Consider the following 26,526-nt stretch of genomic DNA (forward strand, 5'->3'; position numbering starts at 1 on the left):
CTTCACAGGAGTGACTGCACTGGTGCCCAGGGACTCAGACTGATGTCCTTGGGCTTAGAAGTGAAAAACTGAATAAACAACATGTAAAACTTACAGAGGCACCTTGGTGTGAGATGTTAGCACTATTGTTTTTGTCATTGGTTTTAGCTTGGATGATGGGCATTTGTGTTTTGCTCCACTTGCTTCGTGCTCCCACTGTTCCTTGTTCCAGGGGGCAATGGTTCCCCTTCGCATGGTGCTCTGGCCTGGCTGCTTCAGCTGCCCTTTGTCTGGGGTGTGAGCTCCAGCTGTGGGCAGCAAGAACCAGCATGAGAGTGGAGGGGCTGCAGGCAAAGCCATCATCTGGAAAGGGCAGAGGAGGGGTGGGAAGAGGCAGCCCTTCTCCCAGGCTGGTTCTGTTTGAGCACTGCCTTGCACATTTCTTTTATTTCAGCAAATGTGAAGTGAGTCTTTCATTCTATTCCCTTTCCTGCTTGTTGTCAACTACTTCAAACCAGATGGGCTGAAGAGATAAAACTATAAAGACTCAATGTCTTTATTTAGCAGGACGCCAAGTCTGCATGCCATCAAAATATCTGAGGCACAAAAATCTGAACAGACAATACTTACTTTAAGTGTTATGTTAAGAGCAGCCTAGATGCTTTTCCCTGAACACAAACAATGCATCCACAAATCACTGAGTATTAGCAATTTTAAAAATTGCCATCAGGACAAGTGCCACAGCCACATTCTCTGTCACGCTACAAATTATTCCATAGGCCCAGCGCACCCTCTGCCTTCTTATGTCAGAACATGTTTATAGCAAGCAGTGCCATGGGGGCTTGGAAAATGTACTTTTGCATGTGTGAGATGCCAGAGCTATGGAGCAGAATAATGGCTCAGCATTTGAACATCCTCACTAAATTTCCTGATCTGGACATAATCAGGCTCAATCCATCCTGCCACTGGTTGGAAAGAGAGACGATTGCTATCCAGAAAGCATGTGAGGATTTCAATGTTTTTTTGCTGCCCTAGTTTGTGTATACTGAGAATAAAAACTAGAAGGAAACAGCTGTAATCTCAAATAAATTTAACAGCCTTTTTTATTCCCTTTTGTTTTTTAATAATTAGAACTTCAAATTGTAGCAGAGAATTATTAGAATAAATATATTTTTCACTGCCATGTCACTCTCCTGGGAGGAGATAGTTAATACTGCAGGGTGGTTCTCCTGCAGTACAAGTGGCTGCTGCAGGTCCTCAGTCCTTCCCACTGCTATCCCCTGTGGCACTGCAGCTTCTGGTTTTATGACTCTTCACAGCACAGAAATAAACACTCTCTCCTCTGGGTGAACACAGGCTTATTTAGAGGTGTAGATTGTAGTCTACAGGATTTCCTAGTGTTCTGACACCTTTAAAAAAGGATGCTGGGGAAGTAAAAGCAAATATGTCTGAGACAAAAGCAAGTTTGTGTGTAAGTTTTAGAGGCCAGACCTATCACTGTGTGGTTCCACCAGGTACTCTTCCTGCCATCCCTGTCTCTCTCCCATGGACAATCTGGTCACTGCTGGCGGTTTGCTCCAAGGCCCTTCTACCTTCCACTGTCTTCCTATCACCTAACTCAGAGGGACAAGTTGCTCCTTTGTTTAGATTTACCCCCTCACTTCCTCTTTCTCCTTCTCTTACAAACCAAACTGCAATTTAAATTCCTCTGAGGTCAGAATAAAGCAGTACACAGCACTGCTGATAGGATGTACAGCTGTGGTTCAGACCACTAATCAGGTGAGCAAAACTTTCCCAACTAAGAGATTATATTTTCATTTAATTTCATACTGTGAGATCCTTACATAAATTGCCATCTCCCCCCTCAGTATGATCTTAATTCTGGATATCTTCCTCCACATTATAAAAGAAACCTCCAGGATGCTCCAGAAGAGTAGGACATAGACAAACACAGCCAAGTTTACTTGGAAAAGCTATAGTAGGGGGACCCAGGCTGGAATTTCATAATATTATGCATTAGCAGAAACCCCCCTGCCTTTCTCCTTAGTCATGACTGTCACTTTCCTGGTAGCACAATGGTCATGCTTAAACATCAAACTTTGTGTCTCAATGCTGCTCTAACATTGCCTAGTATTAATCCAGGCAGTCATGTGCCATGTTTTATGCAATGATCCACACTTTCACACCACAGACACACAGCCAGAAAAGGAAACACATTGATTTAGCACTCAGTAATCCTTGTTTAATCCCCAGTTCTTTGGTTTACATCACTAACATGGCTCCTGCAGTAGTCAGTTCTATCTTTGTTCTTGGCAGACTGAATTAAAGGAAAGATTTATTAATTTGCAAGTTGGCTTTGTAGATGCATCTTAAATATGCTAAAAAGAAAAGCAGTCCAGAAGCCAGTATTGGCTTAACTATAAAAATCTGCTCTTTTAAACTCAAACCTTTGCAACAGTTCAAGTCAAGCTGCAGAGTAATTTTTTGGCTTGCTGTAGCAATTTCATTCTAAAGGACTAGATTTAACAACTGTCTCATTGCATGCCTCCAGCTTACTTCCTTTTTCACTCATTACTACAAACACAATCTCATCTTTCCTTGCTCATCTACAATAAGGACTGCAGTGCTTTATGGCTCATGTACTGATAAGAGAAAGGAGTTGTAACTAATGGATTCATTTGAAAATAATCTTAGAGGGTCAGGGATCCCATTCATTCCAGTGGTGATAATAATTCCATGTAATTCTGCACAAATGCTGGTGTTTGGGATTTATTTCTATTACTTTATGAATGCTGGTTGCTTTCTTCCCTCTCATGGTGCCAAAGACAGTGATTCTTGGGAGGCAGCCTTTTGTAATAATTCAGCTGTCATCACCTTCACTCCTGAATCCTCCAGGCCAGGTACAGGCTAGCCCTGTTCCTTTCTGGCAGGTGAGATTTCAGAGCTAACTCCAGCACCTTAAGGTGGCTCCTCGCTCACAACCTTCTGCTAGCAGGTCAGCGGAAATCCTGAGTGACAACCATGCTCATGGCACAATTACAACTTTATTTTTTTTTTAATTAAAAAAAGTTAATTTCTTAGATGCAATCAGACATCTGCATTTTACAGTTATAGTTAGAATCAGACAATTGTGTTTTACAGCCTATACTGATACAGACTGTCTTTCCTGTTGGAAGCCATTCTTATTTGGGGAAGTCCAGGTTAGTTCCTTAGGCAAATAAACTGTTAGAAAACTGTAATTCACAATCAAACTATGGCATTAAGGCTCAACTCTAAAGCAAACTAGTGTAGTCTGGTTGCTCATTTCAAAAAAACTATAATGTGAAAGAAAAATCTGTTTTCTGGGTGTTTAAATAAAATCAGTAGTGATATAAATTGTTAATTAATTGTATGTGAAAAAGCATGACATGGATAGTGCCTTGGTAATGGGAAGTAAAGGATGGTTCTGTTCCTGCAAGCAGCCCTGCAACCTGTGTCCTTCCTCCTGAAGCTGGTGAAACTCTCACCTGTGTGTCTGAGATGCAGTTCATGTCCTCATTTTCAATGTGTACTTGCATGACTAAGTTTGTTTTTAAAGCTACCTAATCAGACAAACATAAGTATTTAACTCTCAGCAAAAGGTAGTAATTTCGATGAAAGCATCCAGTAATCTTTATAGAGTATCTTCCAGAAGACCCATTCGTAAATCTAAACATCCCTTATGAGTCTCCCTAATTACTTTAGATGTTGACAGTAAATGGCAATTTTCAGAGAAAATATACTCAATAATTCCTAGCTTTCAGCCTCTGATCTCAATAAGGCGTGGGATATTAATCCTTCTTTCCAGAGGGGTGCCACTGTGCCAATGCCAGAGTATTTGCATCAAAAACTGTTCCTTACCCTAACCATTTGCCCAGCATGGGTGAGCCCTGGATTTCCTTTCCTGCTGGATGAGCATTAAACCTACAGCTCACTTCTGTGGAAACTGCCCAGCAGTGCAGGCTGCTGTTTGCTGCCATGGAGGAGAAATGCTGGCATCTCTGGGCCACGTGTACTGTGGTACCAGACAGCACAGGCAAAGGGAAATCTCTGTGCAAACTCCCTAGGACAGGCCCCTGGGCCACATGCAACAGCACCTTCTCCATTTATTTCATTGTTTCTTTGTGTCAATTCTGACCAACTTTGAGAAAGGGGAAAAAGAGCAAAAGAAAAGACTTCTTCCAGCAGCAGGCTTGAGGAGGGTGACTGCATCTTGTTCCACAAGGCTGAGGCTGGAGCTGCTTGTACAGTGGGGGCAGCTTCTCTTCTGTGTGGGAGGTGGATGATGGGTGGAGATGTGCAATTCTGTCTGGTAGATGTAATGAACACCATCACCTCCCCTTGACTCAGGATCACTCAAAATTAGGCTTTAACTTTCAACTGCAACGTGATCCTCCATGCAGCTACTGAATAGTAAAGAAATAATCAAAGAAATGCATTATTTAAAGTTTCACCACACTCTAAAATGTGTAAGGCCACGTTTTATTTAGAAAAGCCTGGCAACAGTATCCTGGTTGTGTGTTTTAATGTAAAGAACATCAGGCTGGGTGCTTAAGGCTTTCAGTCCAGCAATATTCTCTGTCTGCAAGGCACAGCTGGGTAACAGACCCAAACCTTAATTTGCATGTGTGTTTTCTCTGAAATAATTTCAAAGTCTTTGATGTTGCTGTTCACATTTGGTCACTTTTTCTTTGATTTCCACCTCTCTACAGAGCAGAAACAATTATTTCCAATAAAGTATCAACAGTGTACAGCCTGGACACAGTTGTCAGTGCAGCTTTGTGGCGGAGTTCAGCAGTACCCTGGCTCCCACACACTGGTGTGTGTCTAATACGCTTTAGAAGAATGCAAATGCTGCTTTATGAGTCAAACAAAAAAACTTTCATGAATGAATTTCAGTTTCCATGACTGTAGAGATGACAAGTTAATGGAACCATTTGCACTGTGTGGATAAGGATTTACCCATGCGACTCCCCTAAATGTTAATGGGAGCTGTGCAGCTCAATCCCTGACTTTCCATGCTGAAACTTACCCCTGACTCTCCAAGGAGAAGGGTGCTAATTGGATTGTCGAGTTTAAATCCTTCAGCTCATCAGTCTATGGAAAGGATTTAGCACTGGCTCTGTAAAAGGCTTTACATAGCTTTGCAGTGCAATGTTAGCGAAGATTTTTTTCCTTTCTTTCTTGTGATTAATTGTGAGGCTTGAGGTGACAGGAGACATAATGAAATTCATAAATGCCGAAGGCCATCCCAGTCACATTCCTGGCTGTTGGTTTAAGTTAGAAACTGACAGAAGTGTGAACAAATCAAGGGTGTTCTGATAGCCTTTCAGTTACGGGGAAGAAAAAGTAACTGACAATGAGAAACCACTGGAGGTGGTTTAATGGGTATAAATTTTCAAGAAAGAGTAATGTTTTACACTGATTCAGATTCTTGGATACATAAATGACTTACAAACAGACATATTCTGCCCCCACTGCAGTTCGAGGGATTCCAGTCCTTTTTTACAAAAGATATTGGCCCAAGTTATGTCAGCAACCTGCCAAAGGAAAGGTGTTGCAAAACCTGTAGCAGAACCCGAAGCAACTTTGGTCTTTGTGACTGGCCTTGTTCTGATTGTTACGAATTTTAAAAATCCACTTTCCTCTATGAAAGACAAAACTTATAGCTTAAACAAGAAGCATAAGAATTAACCTGGGACTCTCACTTCAGCCTGGAGACAGATTCTACCACTTCCCCACATGCACGTTTGAATGACAGTGCTAGGAATTGCTTCACCAGTCCTGTTTTCCTAGTCCATGGCAGTGCAGGATGTGTCATGTCTGAGCATATATGGACCAGACACTGATGCGCTGATCTTTGGAGCCAGCTGCCAGCAGTCTCTGCCGGGGGTTGCTGTGATCTGAGAAGGACGCGCAGTGGACGGTTGCTGTGTGATAGTCCAGCACTGCTAAGGGCTTCAGCTTTTTCCACCCAAAGATCCTGATGCGATGATCCCACCCTGCTGTTGCCAAAATCTTCTTGTCTGGACGGATGGTGATATCAGATATGCCAGCGTTGACAAGTTGGTGTGTTTTGTAAACCTTTGTGAAAAAGTTACAAATGAGCTCTAGTTGTTCGAAACAGAAGAAAAAGGAATCTTTTGGTACTTTAGCAGGTGTTGTGCCCACCCAACACACCAGTGTCACACAGGGAGCGTGGAGTTTTTCACCATGTGGTGAATGGTGCTTGGTAAGAGCAACGGTAGACAGAGACAGAAAACACCTTAACTTGAGCCTCCCATTTCCAGAGCAATTTTCACAAAATAAAGCAAATTCTTGTATGCTTTTAGTTTATTTTGCATTTAAAGCTATATAGATTCTGTCACAACTGAAGCTCTGAATTGAGGTTTTGAGTACAGCTTTGCCCTTTTCTTCCAGCTATTCTTGTATAAGTTGCAATGTTCAGAGCTAAGGCTGTATATTTTCCCTGCTTCTGCAATATTCCCAGGCTGAGACTCTTCTGAGCTGATGCTTAAGCTACCTGCTACTCATTTCTACTACTGTGGCCCCTCACAAAACCCCCAATAAGCTGTTGTAGTATTTACCTCAGTCCTGAGAAAGGAATGCTTCCAGGAATTGGGTTACAGTGTCAGAAAATCTGTATTTCTAGTACTCCTTCCCAAGAGACTTCTATTTACACCAAATCCAAGGAGGGGATTATGGCCAAGTTATTGATTTCAGTCTTGGAAGCCTTTTGTTACTCTTTGGAAACTACTGGGGCACAGAGGGACACAATTCAATTGGGAGGCATTTGGCTTTCTTCAGGAGGCACTGGGGCTGCACAAGACTTAGCCCCTGGAAAGAAAAGTTTTCGCTTCACTGACATGATTTTCTCGAGGCACAGAGCTCAAAGTAACACACCTTTGCTGTTCTCACCTCAGGTACCTTGTCTGAGTGAGCAATCTAAAACACGTGTGAAATATGCATGCAAGAGAGTGTGTGTGTATGTGTGTATTGGAACAGCTCAGCTTCTGTCAAAATGGGGAAAACACCTTTGGCTTATAAAGCTGGCCCTGAACTGCTGTTATTTAAAAGTGCCATTGGAAACAATACTTTAATGCCACTGTCTCCTTAAGCCTGAGTCTGTAGCTATCCTGCACCAAAGCTTAATATCATCCAGTGCCTGTTTTAATTCACTGTGTGGTGTTTACTGTTTGTCTGAGGCAGGAAGGGATTGACAAGTACATCACACCTGAGGAGGTTTCCCCCTTGAAGGACATTCCATGATGCATACCTAGTACAGGGTTATAAAGACATATTATTGCAGATAATTTTAACCTTTATACTGGATGTAGAAAACTCCAGAAATATTGGTCAAGGTTGGTTTCAGATGCAGCTGAACACATCTTGGACCCTTACAGGCACAAAGCCATAAGCAATTATTTTTCAGCTATATAGGAACTGCCCAGCTACCTACTCAAACAGCAAGAGCTGTGCAGTTGGGTAAGACAAAAGGTTGAATGAAACTTGACATGCTTCTTACATGCTCTATACATTTCTTTTTTTCAAATACGACCTGAAGAATGTGTCTACAGTGAATTCAGAACAGAGGACAGCAAGTTTTGCTCAAGCCTAATGAGAAATAGCAGGCTCTATGGGGGCCTCTTGGTGGGGCTGCTACTGTACAACCTGTGCTTTATGTTAGTACATGTGCTCCAAACTCCCCAAGGTAGGCCTAATGCAGCATGGCCTCAGTGGAATTTTTGTTGGTGTAAATGTCCTGGCAAGGGAAAGATTTATTCCTTACATCACCAGCCTGGCAAATGTAGGATGGGTTTTACTCGGTAACTGAGATTATTCGCTAATGGCTATAACCAATCCCAGGCGTGGTGCTCCCATCATTAATGTCAATTATGTGGGCAAGATCCATACAGCACAATCAGGGTGACTGGAGAAATGGCTCAGCAAGCTACAACTTGAAAAGGAAGCCTGTAATGGTGATGCCTGTTGGCTATGGAACATGAGGGAACAGTGGGCATTTGTGCATGATCTGCAGATACAAGAGTGAGAGAGAAAAACAACACAAAGGAGAAAACTTGCTCAAGGTATATGCAGCCAGGTGTAATCCTATGCCAAGATTTGTGCCATCCCAGGACTTACTACAGTAAGTCACTGACTACAGCAGTCCAATACTAACACGATTTCCTAACCAGAAAACCAGCGTGTAATTAAGAAAACAAAGAGGTAAAAATAGGTGAGCTGCTTTCAGCCAGTCACAATCAAGGACACTTGCATCTACAGCCAAAGCATGTCTTTTAAGCCCTCTGCTTATTAGGAAAATAACCAAAATAGCAGCTGACTAAGCTTCAGCATTTGGGGGAAAAGCCTCAGCAACCAAACCAACAAAACTTAACAGTACAGCTTACAAGATTTTTTCCCTTGCCATATAAAAAGAAGATTCTGTGGTTATCAGATTTCTTAGTTCTGCTTTGTTTATTCACCTGCAGAAGCTGTTTACCTCCTACATTCTACCACAAACATCATCACATAATTACACTATCTCATCCAAATCAGAAGGCTCATAACCAATCCTATCATTTGCTGACAGTGATGAATTCAGCAACTTTCCTGTAGGAGACAATACAAACTTTCCTCATAGCAATAAACTCTGCAGTTACCTTTATCATCTATTCATTGACACACTGGAACACTGCCACTTAAAATAGAGCTGCAGTACCATCATTGCATCACTCCTCTCCAACGGCAGATATCTGTGCACCACGGTTACTTATTAAAACCTCTTAGAATAAAAATAATGTGCCACTGAGTGGCTTTCCAACGTCTACCATTACCTCAGGTACCTGGAATGTCAGGGAAAAAAAATCCCCATCTGGTTTATATTATTAATGCAATAGTGGAAAAAAACTTAATCTCTGTCCTTGACAATCTCTAGTGCTCATATGAAAGATGCATTTTTTTAGGGCATTCATGCTCCCATGAAGCACAGGAACATTGCTTGTACCTTATAATACTTGGCATTTAAATTTCTTCTGAGGCAACCTTCTATCTCTCAGTGTGAGGTGCTGAAGGTGTAGCTAATCTTACATCCCCTGGGAATGGGAATACCTTCTGAAAAACAATACTTGCAATATTTCAGATCAACAACTGTTTCTCCTGCAAGTTGAACCTGTAGCCCTGCATACTGTTAACTCCTAAGTGAAATGTGCTGTAAAGAACAGAATTTTCTTTTAGGAAAAAAGTTTTGCTTTTTATAATAATTAATATGAAGAACAGCTTTCTCTCCACCACCAGAGTATTTGAAAATTTAAGAAGCCTGTCATGATGTCAGATTTCTGTCACCTTTACCTTAGAGAATGAGTCTCAATACCAAGTTTCTTACTGGGATTGCTCACCTTCTTTTTCCTTGTGTGAATTAAGGACACCTGGTGCAGATGGTGACAAGCAGGAGGAGGCTGGGCAAGGGCAGGGCAAACAGGACCAAAAACCAGCAAACCCAAACCAAGACAATTGTGTATCAGACACCTTCACTACTCGTTCAGAGTGCAGAGTGCCTCTTTCATGTTGTGTTGTATTGTGTATTAAGGTTCAGCTGCCTCCTTAGTGAGTGCCATGTCCTCCAAACTTCACTGGGACTCGATGTGTTTGCCCTGTCACCCCAGAAATGCAGGTGCTGTGGTGATGCCTCACAGATTCCACACCTTTACAGTGTCCCTCAGGTGATGAGTTACCACAGGATGTCCCAGCATGTGCTTTTCTTCCTGTAGCACCATTCAGAAAACAGCATTAACTTGCTGTACTACTTAAAAAAAAAAACTCCATAAAAGCTGCAAGCTGGAACAGCAAGTATTGTTCTTCCTTGAACTGGTGTGTTCTCAAGGAAGACATGGGCACACAGGGGCTGATTCAGGCCTTATTCATGGGACAACTGCCACTTTAAAAAGGTTAAAGCACCGAGCAGTGGAGCGACTGTGCATGGGCCGTTTTAATTTTCATGAGCATTTTTGCACTTTATTTCCACACCTACATTTCCAGATCATACTTAACGCCTCAGCACTGTTGGAACACTTGCTCAAGTTGTCTAAATGAAAGCAGTATTTATGGCCATTCCCTAGCACAGCCTGAGCTGGGGATTACACAACCTCCTTCTAACCCAGCCATTCACAGTTCCACAGCTCAGACATGAACTGGGGCAGCCAATTGCCTGATTCTGTGTCTCTGGCTGGGCCCTGTAGGTGCCAAACGAAGCTGGGTGCCTAAATCTCATGTCCTCTTGGTGCTAGCTGGGCTACTCCTACTCTTTCTTTTTTGTGAAGTATTTAATGGAATACTTCTGTCTTTCCCACAGTGGAAAGCTCGCTATAGCCATTCAAGCAGAACCTTTGGAAAAGCAATCCTTTGTTTCTCATTTTTATAACTCATTTATAATGTTTAGGACATTCCGAGAGCTGGATACTACCAATGTGATAAATGAAGATACAGAGGCAATGGCTTGAGTAATGCTAGGCCTGTGTGACTGTTGCAACTTTGGTAAAACCAGAAACATGTGAGAGAGGGTTTTTTCCTTTTTTTTTAAATCCTCACCATCTTTTGCTAAGTCTGGTCACATAGCACAGACATTCTAACCAGTCTGTGATTAATTAGCTAGAGATCTGCAACAACTCCTCTTCATGACTAAATATTTTTTTAGTCTATCAAACTGTTAGTGCAAAGTGGGATAAATGACACTAGAGGGCCAGTGATCCTGACCTGGAGGTTCTGTTGCTCATTGAGGCTCCAGATGCTCAGCACCTTTTCAGATGAGCCTGAGATCCCCTTGGCCTTCTCCGAGTCAAAGTCAAGGCTCATCACTGGCTCCTGGTGGCAAATGAGTCGGCTCAACGCTTTTCCCATTGACACATTCCAGAGGACAACTGATCCATCTTCATAGCCAGCCAGAAGCACAGGTTGTGAACCACAGCTGAGCTGATTAAGGAAAAATAAAATTGTTGGAGAAGTAAATAGTCTGTTAAGAAAATTACCATCCCTGTGTAGGTTTTAGTCCAAGCACCAAGAGAATAAATTGAAATGCTGACTGGTGTACAAGTGAAATGAAGTTTAGATATCTAAATGTCAAATTTTGATATTCCATCCACTTACAGAAAGCACTACTAGGTAATATGCACTTACAGGTTTTATATCTACATATCAAATTCTAAATTTTATATATATTATACATATTTAACATACACATATATATAGATACATACATACATACATAAAGAGAGAGAAAAATTTCTCTCTGAAAATCCGAACTATTGCCCTCTATAACAAATGAAAAGAGCCTGACTGAAATTTTCAGGAGCTTTACTTCATGGTCTGAACTTTGTTTGCACTTCATAGAAAAATTCCACAGAGCAACTGAGTTATTCTCAAGCAATACTCGCTTGTGTGGGCATTGAGAAGTGCCATGCTCAGGGATTCCAGTTCCACACTGCCAGAGGGATTGCCTGCCCAAGTACCCCACAGTGCTTGAAGGGAAACACTGAACAGCAGGAACCGCTGGGTCAGTCACCAAGGGGTTAATGGGCGCCCAAGTCCCACTGTAACCAATTGAAAGCTATTTTGATTAATGATGTCACAGGCCAAAGGGCAGGGCACCCTGGGCAGACACCTAATTTATTTAAGCCTCTGAAATAACTCAAAGAAGGGAACATTACTGGATTACATGTCACACTTAAGGAAAATATTCATCATTGCTCCAGCCAAAAGACTAATGATGCTGTAAGCAGTACCTGGTTACAAGAGTGAAGATGCAAATCCCTAATGAAAAACAACTAAAACAATGGCAGCTCTTAATGCCAGTTATTTCTTTAATAGGAGAAGTATCAAAATAGATATTGGGATTATTACCACCTCATGTAGGCACATCTAAGAAATGTATCCAACAGGGTATTCAGATCTTTTCAAACACTGTCTGCTCCTACAGGATTTGTTTGCTGAGTATTCAATTAAAATAAAGGGCATAAAGAATTAAAATTTACCAGTATCACATTATGGAATGAGGTCAAACTCACTAGCTGTCAGTGTCATGATACAAACCTGTAGTGGCCAAAGGCTCACTGCTCTACTAATGGTCCAGACTGTTCTCCCACTGGTTATTCTGTGTTCTGGGGGAAGTTAAACTAACAAGAGATGGGTGGTCTGAGTAACACAACTTCTAAGTACCAGCCTCATGTGCTTCCTTGGCCTTACTCAGCCTAGAAAAGTGCTCGAGGAATAGAGTTCAATGAGCAGGGAACAACATTGCTCCTTAAAAAAAGGAAACCAAGGGGAAATCCCTGTAGATTTAGGAAATCCCTACATCATCCTTCTGAACAGCTCTGTCCACACCTGGGATCTTGGAGGAGCCTCCTTCCTTCCTTTAAGATCCTTTTTCCTTTGAAAAGGTAGGGAGCATGCTCTGGCTAGAAAGGGCCACAAAGCAGGTTTCTCAGGGCCCAGAATTATGAACAATTTTTCTGTCAAAATTTTGATTTGCTAATATAATGTAACATCAGAGCAATGAATACCTTGATTCATACATTGCATCAGATACATGTGAATTAATGTTAACTCATCAGGTGTTTTGGATTAAGAATATCTGGTTTTGGATATCAGATATCAAAAATGTTTTTAAAGAATCTGAATAAAATGAGCATTCCAGATTGTATTTAATAAAGGGTAAAATCTTCAAAGCAAAACAAAGTATTTAATAGGTACTTTTAATTTTAAAGAAAGCCCCCAGTTAAAGCATAAAAACCCCCCACAGTTATTTGTGCTGCTCTTCTGTGAGCACAAGACTCCCTCAGAGCTGGGCTTTCACAGAAGTCGTAGCTGTCATCAGGCAGTGAAACACATCAGCTCCTCTCCCTACTCCAAGTGGGATGTTGGCTTCTACAGGAGCTCCTCACCCTTATGCAGATGGCAGAGGCAGGTGAGTGCTCAGCATTTCAGGAATGCCAAGCAATTTCTTTCTTTTTTTGTGCTGTGGGGATTGCATTTTAGATTTGAAAAACAGTAATTTGCAAGTGAGATTGGTGTGTTTTAAAACCCAAGTACTGTTTCCTATGAAATGTAGGTCTCCCACACTACTTCTTCCTGACTTTCCTAACCATATGAAGTGTAATATTTCAATGGGTACATGAACTAAAACAATAAAAGTTATTGAAAGATCAGTGGAGCTCTTGGTCTGAGCCTGGACTCACCAAGCAGTGCTCCACAACAGCCTATTTATTTCAATTCCCAATAACAGACACTGTTGGAGAGAAGTCTCACCATTCATGTTGTGTTTCAGTAGAAAAATTAAATTATAAATCATTGCTCTTCCTAAGCAGAACATGTTGTTGTTGCATTTGGATAACTGTCAAGGAAGGAAGAAAAGGTGCTCTGCTGTCAACTCAACAGGAATAATTGCAATAGTTTATATAAAGTAATAACTCGGCATTTCCAGTTTCGACATGTATTATTCTTGTTGAATTATTTTGTTTGCACCATTATGCAATATGATGCGTTCCCCAAGGAGTGCAAAAAATTTAAGGGAAGACTATCCTTACTCCTACAAATCCTACTCCACCCAGTTAGTAATAGCAGGAAGGTGTGAAACTGAAGGGACAATGTGTTTAAGAACCTGAATCTTCAAAAGAATGTGAATGAACTAATATCTTCAAGGACAAACCTAGAAAAATAAGGGGGGAAAGTGCTCAAAAGAACAAAATAAATAGCTGCAAGCTTTTTGACTGCTTAGGAGAAGCCAGTGAGGCTTAATCAGCGAGCCTAATCTCAGTTGCCTTCTGCTCTACAGTGAAGTTTCTCATTCACATTGCTGCTGGGGAGGTTTGTTGTTTACCTGAATTGCAGAAAAATATGATGGTACCTGGCTGCAGCCCCCAAACTCTCACTGGCCAACCACCCCAAGCACTCTTCCTGCAGACCTTTATGGGGCTCTCCCTGTCAGCTTCTGTTTCAACTTGTTAATTTACTGTGCCATAAGCAACATCAAATAGTCTCTTAGGCAACCCCTGAGTGCTGGGCTGGGAGTGCTCATCTCCTGGGTATGTCTGTATTGCCCAACACAGCCATGCACAAAGAAATCCTGGAGGGCCTCTGTTCAGGAAGGGGTGCAGCTGGGTGAGCTCGTGCTCTCCTGGTTTATGGTTACAGGGTTACTCAGAGAGCCACTTCCAGTGCAACCACAGAACAGAATGCAGAGCATCGCTTTGGTACACCACATGCAGTTATTTCCCTAAGGGTATCCTCTTCCTCGTGCCTTTAAACCAAGTTGCACATATTTGTAAAAGGGCAAATACAGCTGTGAGACTCTAAGAAATTATCTGTACTTGCCTGGTGCAGTCTAGGAAGTTATGGTGAGTTCTCAAAGTCAGAATTTGGATGGAATAATTTAGCTCTCCCAGTTCCCAGTCCTCTGCTTCATCCCCACTGGCAACAAAATAAAAAACTATATAAAATTAAGACTCTGCACCTGCTCTGCTTCCTGGAGGAATATCAATATTAATGCATGTAGAAAATATGGCAAGACAGAGGACTTCTTACAGAGGCAAGAAAAATTTTCAACACTGAACATTTCCACAGTTATCACCATCTTATTAAAAAATGTCAAGGAGACAGAAAGACCCATTCATTTCGTCAAGCACTGAACACTGATTGCATTTTTAGGATTGCACCTTGTTTAATAAAAGCCTAATCACCCTATTTAATTTCCTCTTTTTTCCCCCCTAGTTTTTAATTACAGCATGGAACTTCAACTGTGGCCTCTCTTGGCTTTTGTCTGAAGTCAGTAACTGAATTTCCCTAGATTTCAGTCGGTTCAAGATCTTGGGTGAAGACACTGAGGCCTCACTTTGATTGATAATATTTTCAACCGAAACCAACACAAATGTTCCAATGGGCCTGCAGGAATGACACCCCTGGCATCTGCTCAGCTGGTCCTGTAGACATGTAGCAGTGTGTTATCAGGGGGTTACATGGGAATCATCTTTGCCACCAATTCTCTGGAGATTTCAAGCCAATCACCTGAACTCCTTCCTCCCTCTACTGCCACCTTTTTGTATTACTTGTGTTCACTGCTGGCAGCCCATAAGCATTATTTGCTAAATATTTTGCAAATGTGTGTTTTTTTCACTAACTACTCTTATTTACCTTTTTGTCTGTAGTCAGTACCACCATAAATATTTTGTTCCTATTGTATGTCTGGAATAGAAATGTTCATAGAGAGTTTCCTCATCCTGAGGGCACTGAAGTGAATGGAATCTGCCATTAAAACCACTGTTTTTAAGCAACCCAAACATTTCTCATCAGTCTTAATGCAGTGAGAAACCATATCAAACAACTGGCTTTGGTAAGTCACTCATTTTCCTCTTGATTGATGCAAAAACTGTATCTATCCTAAGGATACAAAGCTTTCCTTGAGCATTTGCAAATCTTCCATTAAAGCTTGGAAAGCTCTGAAAGTTACATTAAGGATGTTCACAAATCTTTCCCCCCTTTAATAGTATAATTACTTGATTGGTTTGATTATAAATCAAAATCCAAGTGAAGAAAGATTCATGTGCTTCATATAAAATGAATCACAGGGAAAACATTTCACAATTAGCAGGCACTCTTGCCTTACCTGCCATAACTTCAGACACATGGGCATGCCCAGCTTGGCACCCACCTCTGGTTTCAAGGTACAGACTGACGTCTTGGATGGCAGCTCCAAAATCTGAACCTGACATCAGGAAAACAAGAGGAGTTGGTCAGGCTCCAGGTCAAAATTCTGCTGTTAAAAACACAAGTCTTTTGAGGTGATTAAGGTTAGTATAAGCTCTTCCAGTAAAAACTGTCTGGAGGAAATGGAGGAATGCATGCTAAGTTGGAGCTGTAAGGGGAATCTAGAGCTAACTAAAGAAGTGCATTGTTTTAGGAAAGACCAGACAAAACTGCTAGAGTGAACACATCCTCTTCTTCCACTCTTCTATTTAATTACAGACTTCTTTTCAAACAGTGGATGACATTGTGCACACAACAGATAATACTGCAGACTGCTTAATCTGAACATATCCCCCCTGCTTTCTTTCCCCTTGTTCCAGCTCTGTTGCTAATTTTTTGGCTGTATTCACCTGTGAACACTTGCATTCTCTCCTCTGTGCTGCTGTGGTAACACAGAGCTTGCGTGGAAATACAGGCAGTGTACACATGCAAAGGGGATTTTTTATTTACTGCTGACTGCACTAAAAAATCAATGATCAGCTAAGGCTGGCTGCAGCACTGTCTGCACAAGGTATTCCTAACACATCCATGTCTGACCCTGTGTAAAGCAGGGCCAGAAAATGCTGTGTTAAACACCTGTTCTCTCTACAGAGCAGCTTCCATTGTTGCTTGCTCCGATGGTAATGAATCATGGACCTGGTTTGTGTGGTTTTGATTTTTTTTTTTTAACATTGGGCAAGTTGTTCCTCTGCCAAGGAAGTAGCTCATTTCCACCTCAGGATGATGGCAGGCGAGATCAGGGGAGTCTGCCTTTTTAGTTCAGTACTGGAAGATTTTGAGACTCTTGATTGATATGGCAGTGCCTCAGCTCTGGGCTAGTTCTCAAGCCTGGAACTCTGGAGAAACAGAAACTCTTGGGTATCAAAAACCTGCTGCCAGGAACATTGCTGTTTCTCACATGCATACTTAATCACCAAGGTGATCTTTTCTTCTAATTAACTAAACAATGGTCTGCATTATGTGGTAAAATTAAACTACTTGAAACATTTGATAAATCCAGCATTACCAGCCACTCTAGGCTCTTCCAGAATGTGCAAGAGCCCAACAGTGCTGTTGGACAGCCCCAGTCGTGCGAATTTCCTTAAGCATCTGAGATGAGGTATTACACAAATATGGCTCCTTTGGGAACCATCAATCAAGACCACGGCAGCTGTGATGGCTTTCTAATCCTATACCTTTAGTTCAAAGCTTGCCAGAACATCTTCCTATTTCTAGAGGCTGTCAGCCAGCCTGCCAAAAGCCAGCTGCAATCTAAGACTGTGAGTGCAGTGTACAGCACATAGCATACAGAACACTTTCAAAAGCCACTGAGCAATAGAGCAGGAAACTGTTTTCCAGATTTGAGGAATAGTGATTACAGCCAAGAGCCATCTAGTCTGCAGACCAAACCTGGGAACAGACCAAAGTTTGATCATCTGGGAATTCTGGTTCTTTGGAGCTTCACTCTTAACAAAAGATGCTTTTCTCTTGTCAACTTTCTTGCTATCAACATAATGACCAAGTTAGCTGTGGCAGGAAATGGGCTATAAATATGAAGATGACCTGCCCTCATCTTGCCTCTTTCATCACTGTCTCTCCAAACAGCATTGCCTCCTAGGCAAGACCAAAACTGCAACTTTTATGTAATAAAGAAGGGTAAGTGTGCTGTGATAAATTCACTTCTGCAGGTTAAAAGAAAAAACCAAACCTTCTTTGCTTTACCTTGACTAAAAACAGATGAACTGGTACAAGGGCTACAGTTGGGCTTGCAAAGGCCAAAGAAAAACAATGTGAAAAGCTTTGTGCAGAAAGCAGGCAGGCATGACCTGCTGCCTGAGCTGGATTGACAGTTCCAGAGACTGTCTGCGTTAAAGGCAACTGAGCCTTAGAAATAAATACTATTTCACATATTTTGACAACTGTAACCTAAAACTTGAAGTTCCGTGTTTATACTGGTTTTGCTTAATAGGAGAAAGATTTGCCTTTGCCTGAGGTTAATAGTGTTCCTGGGTGGCTAAAACTGGCCACAAGGAAACACACCCTTTCTCTTTTTCACATTAGTAAAGCTTTTAACATGTTTCTGGCAAATTGGCAAGAAAAGTGCATGTAACTCATAATTGGTGATTTAAATGCAATCATGAACAAATAAATGCCTGTTCAGATCTCATTATTTATGGACTGAACCTCCTTTAAGACAAAATTAGTCTTTTTTTGGACACCAGCCAAGCATAAACACTTATTAAGTCTTAATTTTAATCATAAGCTGCAAATGTACTGTGTCTCACACAGTGCTGCCTGTTTGGAAGCACTATATATTATGGGAGCTTATGTGAATTTATTGAAACATGACACAGTTCTAATGCAAAGGTTCACACACAGAGTGGAACTCTTCTACCTCAGGAGATTGCAAATCGTTCTCCTCTTGCAGGGCCCAAGCAAACAAATGAGAATAAAACAGAGATGAATTGTAAGCGACACCAGGGTAAACGTCTTCTATTTGGGTCAGTTGATTATTTAATTCTTCATTAGCGGGACTTCTCCGGCTGACACGAGAATGCACTTGTCAATTTTGTTTAACTTAAGTATTATTGAGCACAGCTTTAAAATGGAGGGAGTTCTTTGTTTGATCAGAACAAGGTATGGAACTTAGAATGGTTGTGTTTACTGGTGCAGTGTCTGTGTCTGCAGGCATATCTCGTTCTGTAAAAGGGTGAACATTCTGGCTGTGAGTCAACAAAGTACTTAAATATGTGCTTAACTTCTGTATAATAAAAATATCACATTTTCTTGCAATATAGGCACTTATTACTTCATGTATAAAATATGAAAATTTCAGTTTCAAGATACACAACCTATAGTCCAGAAAAGCATGTGAACTTTTATGCTCATCAGCAATTTGCACTTAACTACTATATTTCATTTCATATTTATGCCACTTTTTTCTTCTTTCATAATTTCGGTATTTTGATGTCCAGTATTAGGTATTATTTTTGTGTGATCTCAAACAGTCTGTTGTAGAAAACAAAACTGTAATTTCTACAAAGCAGAAGTGGACATTGCCAACAAAGCTGTCAGTCAGTGAGTGCTGCGATAGTGGCGTTAGATGTGGACTTACCCAGTAGGAACTGAAACAGACCCTGCAATTATCTCACACAGAGCAAACCTCTGGCTGGTAATAGTCATTCAAATATTTCCAGCCCCAGTTCCAGGTAAGGAATTGGCCTGGGGTGAAAGACCATGTATTGCATTACAAATCACCTGCACCTCCCCTCTTCTCACCAAACCTGATTCAGCTTCAGATGGAATATAAGCTCCTCCATCTGAGGACAGACCTGCTGGCCATTAGTTCCCAGAAGGACTCTTGTTCCCAGTATTCAGCAGCACCAGAAAAGTTTTCAAAACTCCTACATGTAAAGATCAGCAGCAGCTGCAAATACTTAAATGTCAGACAAATCTTGGGGTGGTATCCTTGTTATTAAAGCATGAGTTATATAACTCAGTCATCCTTGTGGCAGTAAAATTAGTGATTAAAACCCCCAAAGGTTTCTTGTACTGCCTGCTCTTGAGCAGAGAATTCAATGGCACTGATGTTTCCCCTTCTGAACTACGTAATTTCAGTACCAAAAGCAACCTCTCAAGTACAGAGAAAGAGACACTTCCTACCTCCTCCAGGCTTCTGGCTGCCATGGCCATTAGCCAGCGTCCCTGCGCCACCTTTAACAGAGAGCACCGGCAGAATCCCACATGCTCCGTGAAGACAGAATCCGTCACTGAAGTCCGTCCCTCTGCTAAATCCCACAAGCAGATCCTCTGGTCGCGCCCCTGACTGTTACAGTGAAACAAGTTATCCATGAGCTGCAGTCTGAGGAAGCCTGGCTGCCTGCAGGGCAGTAACTTGAACTGGGTCTTTAACAGACAGTAAAGGACCAAGCTTTGAACAGCTTCTGTGGGGGTGTTAATTGGGTGTTTTATGAAATGTGGGGGAGTTCAGTGTCCCCGAGACCACCACCCTTCTGCCAACTGTGGAACTGGCCAAGAGGTTCAACTGTCCCTGGGAGGGGAGAGGTTTGGGAGCAGGTCAGATATCACAGTTTCTGTTTCCTTGTGCAGAGAGGCTGAGTTGTGCTATTTATATGTGAGAATATATTTATAAAGTCTCATGAGCAGTTGGATATATACACAGTGAAAAAATACTTACATTTTATCATTGATTAGATCTAATTTAAAAGGAAACAAAAGTACCCCAAGATTTACACATGTAACACTCATTCACCCTAGGAATGAAATGGAAATGTCATGCATGTGTTGACAGCTGAAAGACAAGAGCAAGAAAAGACCTCATCAGAGATAAATAAAAAGTGACAGTTATTCAGTGGTCAGCTTCCCACAGCCACAGGGCACAGAGGGCTCCTAGGACCGTGCACGTGTGGAGACACAATGGAGAGAGACTGGCAGTGACTGCTCAGGGAAACGCTGTGGCTGAAACAGCCAAGGCCAGAGAGCAGCCGAGGTAGGAGCGCAGCTCCCACGAGATCCTCGCACAGCCCCGTCCCAGGGGCTTTGTGCTGCTCCCAGGCAGGCAGGCAGAGCGAGGGGGCCACACGAAGGGCACAGAAGGAATTGTTGCAGATTTATGTGATCCCACTGGCTCTGGAACAAAGTAGCACTGTGCAGAAGCTTCCAATCCATAAACTACCTTAGCACAGGATATATGTCCTCATCTTATCACCTGGGCAAGGAGTCATCAAAAATCCCTTACCCATGTCTTACTTTAATTAGCAGTATCACCTGAAGAAGCATGAAACCAAAACAGAGGAGATGTAAATCTACAGACTGTTGGGACTTCTTCAATATCAGCGCTGTTCAGCTGAGTGACAAACTGACACAACATTTATAGCACTGCGGATACAAACCGTGTGATACTGCAAGAAATTGTTGTGATTTAGCTTTACAAGAGAGAAATATAAAATACAGATAAATGCTGTCCTAAAATAGAAACTGGTATGTGAAGTGTTAGGACTATACAGTAAAAACAGAGCAACAGCAAAACTCTATAATTATACAAACAATGCTCATTCAATATGATTTTATGGGGGAATGTTGATAATTGTACTTAAGCAGATAAGAAATATAAATGCTAATGAGTTCCACTGTATATTATGAGATGTCTTCTCTAGATAAACATGTCAGAACACCTCCTAATCATACAGACACTTTGGCATCTACTCTAGATCACCTGTCTAATCCAAAGTATACAAATCTTCCCGACTTTCCCTTGCTAAACAAGAACAGAAGGTATTTTGCAACAAAGCAAAAGCATGAAACGCAGCATTCTTGCTCATTTTCAGTCTTCCACTCTCCATCACTGATTCTTCTCTTTCTTGCTTCCCTTTTCTCCATCTCCCCTCTATTTATGAATTCTTTTTTTCAATCTTCCCCAGGAACCAGCAGTGAAAAGTTCGTCAACTTCAAATCCAAGTGTATTTCCTTGACCCAAAGACCTCACCTGTTCTTAGTAAAGACACTACAGGTCCCAAGTTGTTCTGATGTCATAACACACATCATAAATAAATTAATTGCATCTTTCCCCCTCCACCCCCCTACACTTTTTATTCTAGAGTTTTTCTGTCTTTTTTTACTTCAGTACATTTCCATAAGTGTTGGAGAAACTTTAAGTGACTCCAGAATTAAGAGAATCCTTTGTGTCCCCGCCCCCCTTTTTTTCCCTTCAATCACAGACAAGCGACAAGAATAATTTCACTGTTTTTCGCCTGCTTTGCTAACCTGAGAAGCCTGTCTTTACCACCCATTGTCTCCACGCAGCAGACAGATTTTCTTCCATGGCCATCCAATGCTGTGTCCACTCTGTGTGTTTTCAGGTTCCAGACATGGATAAACCCATTCTCAGATCTGGCAGTAGAAAGAGATGCTTTTAGTGTGAGCACTGCATGGAGGTGATCAGAGTCTGATGCTTCTCATTTTGTTTGTTTGTTTTGTTTCAACTGAAGCTGTATGCACAAGTAACACACCCATCATGCAAAACCATGAACGCTGCTGTTTTCCCCAGAAACACTTTGTCAAAATAATACACTTCAATTCAAAAGGAAACAACCATATGACACTCAGCAGAGCCAGAAATCCTGGTGTATTTACCCAGAGAAAAGAAGGGGGATATCAGGTTCTGGGCCTCCACAGGAAAAATGCAGAGTGTGGATTGCAGCACTGGTACCTCTGAGCACAAACTGTGGATCCGGAGGTGGCAGAGCCATCGGAGCCGTGAGCTGGAGGGGTGAGAAGCAGACACAGATATCACAGAGGGTAAAGCAGCCTAAAGTGAAATGACAACTTTAAATATATTCTGAGCAGGACACTTGCTTCTGCTCTTTCCTCTCTGAATTTTCTTTATTGAGTGTTCTTTCTATTTGCCACCCAGCTGAGAGTGAAGTATTTCCTCTTAAGATGAGCTGACGAAGCAGGTGCCCAACCTGCTCTTTGCTGCATTCCTCTCTCAGCAAGGTGCTGAGCTGGCCACGCGCATGCACCTCTCGCACACTTGTAAATCCCAAATTGGTCAGCTGCTCTCCCTGTGCTAAAGGGAGATAAATACAAGAAACATGACACCCATAATTTGAGTGGGCAAGCAATTTATCATTCTGCTTTAGCCCCCTGGCTAAGTCTTTCCCCTTCCTCCCCACAAAAATACTACTTTTGTGGTTTTTTCAGAAAAGCATTGCAGTGAACATAACAACTGAAGAGAATTTCAGATCACACAATCACTATGTTGGAAGAGACCTTCAAGATCATGGAGTCCAACCCATGCCCTAACACCTCATCTAAACCATGGCACCGAGTGCCACATCCAGTCTTTTAAACACATCCAGGAACGGTGACTCCACCATGTCCTCGGGCAGACCATTCCAGTACTTTATCATTCTTTCCGTGAAAAATTTTTTCCTAATGTCCAACTGTAGAAGGAGGAATTACAAGTGACCTTGCCAGTATATGGGGGGAGGGGCTGCCCTGTCCCACACAGGAAACTCCTGGCAGAGGACAATTCCTGATGAGCTCACAGGGACAGCCTGTGTGATCCCCACAGGCACTCACTGCTCTGGCCCCTCACCAGCTATTTCCCTTCACATTAACAGCTTTGCAGGCAGCTGTGCACAAACACTGGAGAAGGAAGAGGACAAATTTTCTGTTCTGACTTGTTGCAAATGACCCTCCAGACCTGTGCTGAGACAAAGAAACCAGCAGCTGATTCAACTGGAAGTATAATTTACAGTTCATCGGCAAATGCATTACAATGTCCATTACAAGAAATATTTTCACCATGAGAAGTGTTTACTCCCTGTTCTGTGGCATTACTAGCCACACTTGTATATCTGCTTCTTCCTTGCTGACCTAACCTCACAAAGGGCAGCTTCTGCCACTGCAAGTGTCACCTGTCATCACTATTTCCCACAGATGTGTATATTACCCCAGATTAAACAAAAAGTGTTCAAAATTCAGTAAGGGATGATCAGCAGGTGTTTGCCTACTGGTTCCCAGCAGAGGAATTGCACAGAATCAGAATGGAGTGCAAGAGCTACGGGTTCCATGGCAAAACAGCCCAACTTTTCATTGCCATCTCACCTCAGTACCAGCTTTCAAATTGTGTTTAATGGATGCACTTGCTAATGCACCTCATTTGCAGGTCTACATTGAGTGTTTATAGATCAGTTATCACCATGGTATCTATAGGTTTTAATTAAGTGCAATTATCTTTTAGGGCTAGTGATGAAACAGGGTTCTTCGGTGTAATGTGCAGTTCTCTCTCAATAGCACTGTGTAATTAGGTATGAGAATAACGAGCTCAGTGGATACCCTCTGTGTTTTAGGGCCCTGACTCATCTCTTTTATGAAGTTGTTGGATGATCCAGACTCATGGCAGGCTGGAGTAAATTTTCAGATGTACACGATGTGCATGTTCGCCCCCACGCTGAGATGCAGCTCCCCAGTGCCCGTCTGCAACACGCTCCACCTGAGTTATAAACCTGTCAGACCAAGGACTTTGTCACCAAGTGAAACCTCTTTGGGGTACTACTACTGAGTGCTGGTGCCCTTAAAACCAACACTTTGTAGAACCAGATAAATAAAAGAGTAGCTAAGAGCTTGTTAGAGGGTCCCACTTCACAGTGGAGCAATTCTGGCTCACTGCACTGAGCAAGGAAATAGAACTGAGGCAACCCAGAGGCTATCTGGGATTACAAGGCAGGTTTTTAATAGCATTTTTCTAATTACTGACACAGAAGTTTTTGCTGACAGACAGCAAGTGTGTGCGTGGCTGTGGGAAGGGTTTTACCTGGCATGAAACAGACACTACTAATGCATGTCTTTACAAGGATGATATTTCAGAAAAATCCTCAGACCAGTTACAGGAAAAAAACTTACTGAAAACATACTTCTGAGCTGCAAGCTATTGAAGGGACTTTTTGCTCCTCAGAGTCTGGTTCCTTCCTTGCTTTTCTGCTAATCCTATATGTGAATCTGGAAATTTGGCTTAATATTGAATCTAATGTTTATTGAGTCCTTATTACTTCCTATCATGATTTGGCAGATGAATGGCAGTGTGACAGTATTTAGTGTCTCATTTTTCTTCCAGCAGGTGCTGAGCTATAAAATTTCATCTTTGCTGTCTTTTTTAGCCATGAGCATGGACAAGTCACTTAAGACAAGATTTAATAAAAAGTTGTTAGGTATCCGCAGAAAGTCCCATGAGGTTGCAAAGAGATGGAAATTTGGGGTACTGGTAGTTTAATATCTCCAAAAAAGCATCAATCAGTTCCTGCTGACATACAAGCATGCTCAAAAAAATGACACGTAGCCTACCTTTAGCTCACCGGGTAGCTCAGTGTCTCCACCTTACAGGGATCATGAAGTATGTTGTGGTGTACTGATTCAAACAGATAATAGTTATACAGTGCTTTGCTAAGCAGACAGTTAAAAACTTGCTAAATATGATGACTGTAAGATGGTTAAAGCCTCTGGGGAAATTTTTCAAAAGTGCCTAAGTGATTTAGAAGCCTAAGACTCATTTCCAAATGAATTTTCAATCCTACATCTCTAGGACTTTTTAAAGTTTCACCCCAGGTGTCTAAAAATGAGTTCTCTAATTAGCACAACATTTATTTTCTTGTTAACTGTATCTAGCCTCGGGGAGACCAATCTGTTCTTGTTAACTGGGGATATCTGCAACAAATTTAATTAAATGAATTTGCTTAGTATTTAGTCTGGTCTGAGAGCAAATTCTGGCTCAAGGGCTTGAACAAGCAAAATGCAACCTACAGAAAAAAGTTCATTTAAAGGCATCTCTGGGCTACACTATGTGTTTGTCCCTGAGTTATTATCCTCCTGCCTGTGAAAGGAGCAAAAAGACAAGAATACATGAATCATTTTGCTCATGGCAGTATTTGCTTGCAAGACAGCATCACCTGCAAGAGAGGCAACACCTAACCATCAGGCTCTTGGGTTTTTTTTAAAAAAGATCTTCCACTTCTTATTTCTTCCAGCCTTCCCTGTGCTGGTAACAGCACTGTCCTTCAGGAGCTGAGCTACACTGATGTGGCACAGACAAGGAGAAGGATTTTTCACAGAGTGCACTGCAAACCCTCGGGGTCCTGCACAAGTTACACTGCTACACAAGTGGGGAGCGGAAACCCAGCTGCTCAAATTAGGGTTTCAATTAGTGAGTGACTGAGTGCACCACACATGAGGTACCAAAAAGGGTTTTGTCTAAGAAAATGCATCTGCTAAATGCCTGAACAATTAAATTTCCTTCAAAATTGCATTATTTTAAAGAACAATTCACTATTAATATCCCTCACAAATCTTACTTTGCTTAGGTTGCAATTAGAATAATCCTCAAACCATTTGAATTTCTATGCAGTGGTATTTCAGTATCATCACTTCAGCATTTGATATGAAAAAGTTAAGCTTTTATTTAATGAGAGTCCTTTAAAATATGTAAATGTCAAAAGGATTACCTTAGAAAAATCTCTCAGAGAATTAAAAACATTAACAGATTCCCACAGGAAAAATTCCAGCAGAATTCAGCAATTCTCCTGTTCCCACTCCTGTCACTTATATTTCTATCACACATTGAAGCAAAAACAAATTGCTATTAAAATATCATCCAAACACCCTCCTCCCCCTAACAAACTCCATAGTTCACTTTGAGATACCAACAGCTCAAGCAAAGACAGGAAAAAATCCTCTTCTATTTTTCTTTAGGCTTATTTAGAGTAGTAAAACCTCAGTGGTAAAAGAGCTTTTTCAGGTATAGGAGAAATAAATCTCCCTAGGCATGTCTGGCAAACTGATTTGGGACTGAAACCAGCAGGTGTGCAGACATAATTACTACTGCAAAATATCCAACACATCCAGGTGTGCTCACAAACAGATACACGAAATCCCTGTTATTTTTTGACAATTCCCAGTCAACCAGGTGCCACCTCCCAAAGGAAAAATCAGAGCAAAGAATGAGTTGAGAAAGATTTGAATAAATTGTTCTTCCCCCTTTCCAGGCTTTTTCATTCATACAAAAGCCCTTTTTTTAGCCTGCAGTTCTGTGCCCACCTGCACCCCCTGACAAACTCTGCCCTGTGTCCCAGCACTCTGTGCTCCAGTGCCTGAGTGTTTAGGAAGTGGGTCCTGAGCTGCAACTGCAGAGGCAGTCAGTGCAAATAACAGACTCCTTGAAGTTAATGGTGCAATGCAAACAAT

The 26,526-nt window shown here is 41.7% G+C and overlaps 1 protein-coding gene across 4 annotated transcripts in view; it reads right to left on the reverse strand.

Moving 5' to 3' along the window:
- Positions 1-1,036: 1,036 nt before the first annotated feature.
- Positions 1,037-26,526, reverse strand: part of GNB1L (G protein subunit beta 1 like) — a 46,479-nt gene continuing 20,989 nt past the window's right edge. For all 4 annotated transcript variants that reach the window (XM_041488866.1, XM_041488868.1, XM_041488869.1 and 1 more), the window contains 6 exons: positions 21,919-22,046; positions 21,550-21,675; positions 19,429-19,591; positions 15,647-15,745; positions 10,747-10,962; positions 1,037-6,081 (listed from right to left, as the gene is read on the reverse strand). In XM_041488866.1, the coding sequence (XP_041344800.1) occupies positions 5,815-6,081; positions 10,747-10,962; positions 15,647-15,745; positions 19,429-19,591; positions 21,550-21,675; positions 21,919-22,046 (999 nt within the window). In that variant the 3' untranslated portion in view covers positions 1,037-5,814. The remainder of the gene's footprint in view (positions 6,082-10,746; positions 10,963-15,646; positions 15,746-19,428; positions 19,592-21,549; positions 21,676-21,918; positions 22,047-26,526) is intronic.

Source organism: Pyrgilauda ruficollis, unplaced genomic scaffold (assembly GCF_017590135.1).
Source record: "Pyrgilauda ruficollis isolate IOZ18807 unplaced genomic scaffold, ASM1759013v1 scaffold9, whole genome shotgun sequence".
NCBI classification, from domain to species: Eukaryota; Metazoa; Chordata; class Aves; order Passeriformes; family Passeridae; genus Pyrgilauda; species Pyrgilauda ruficollis.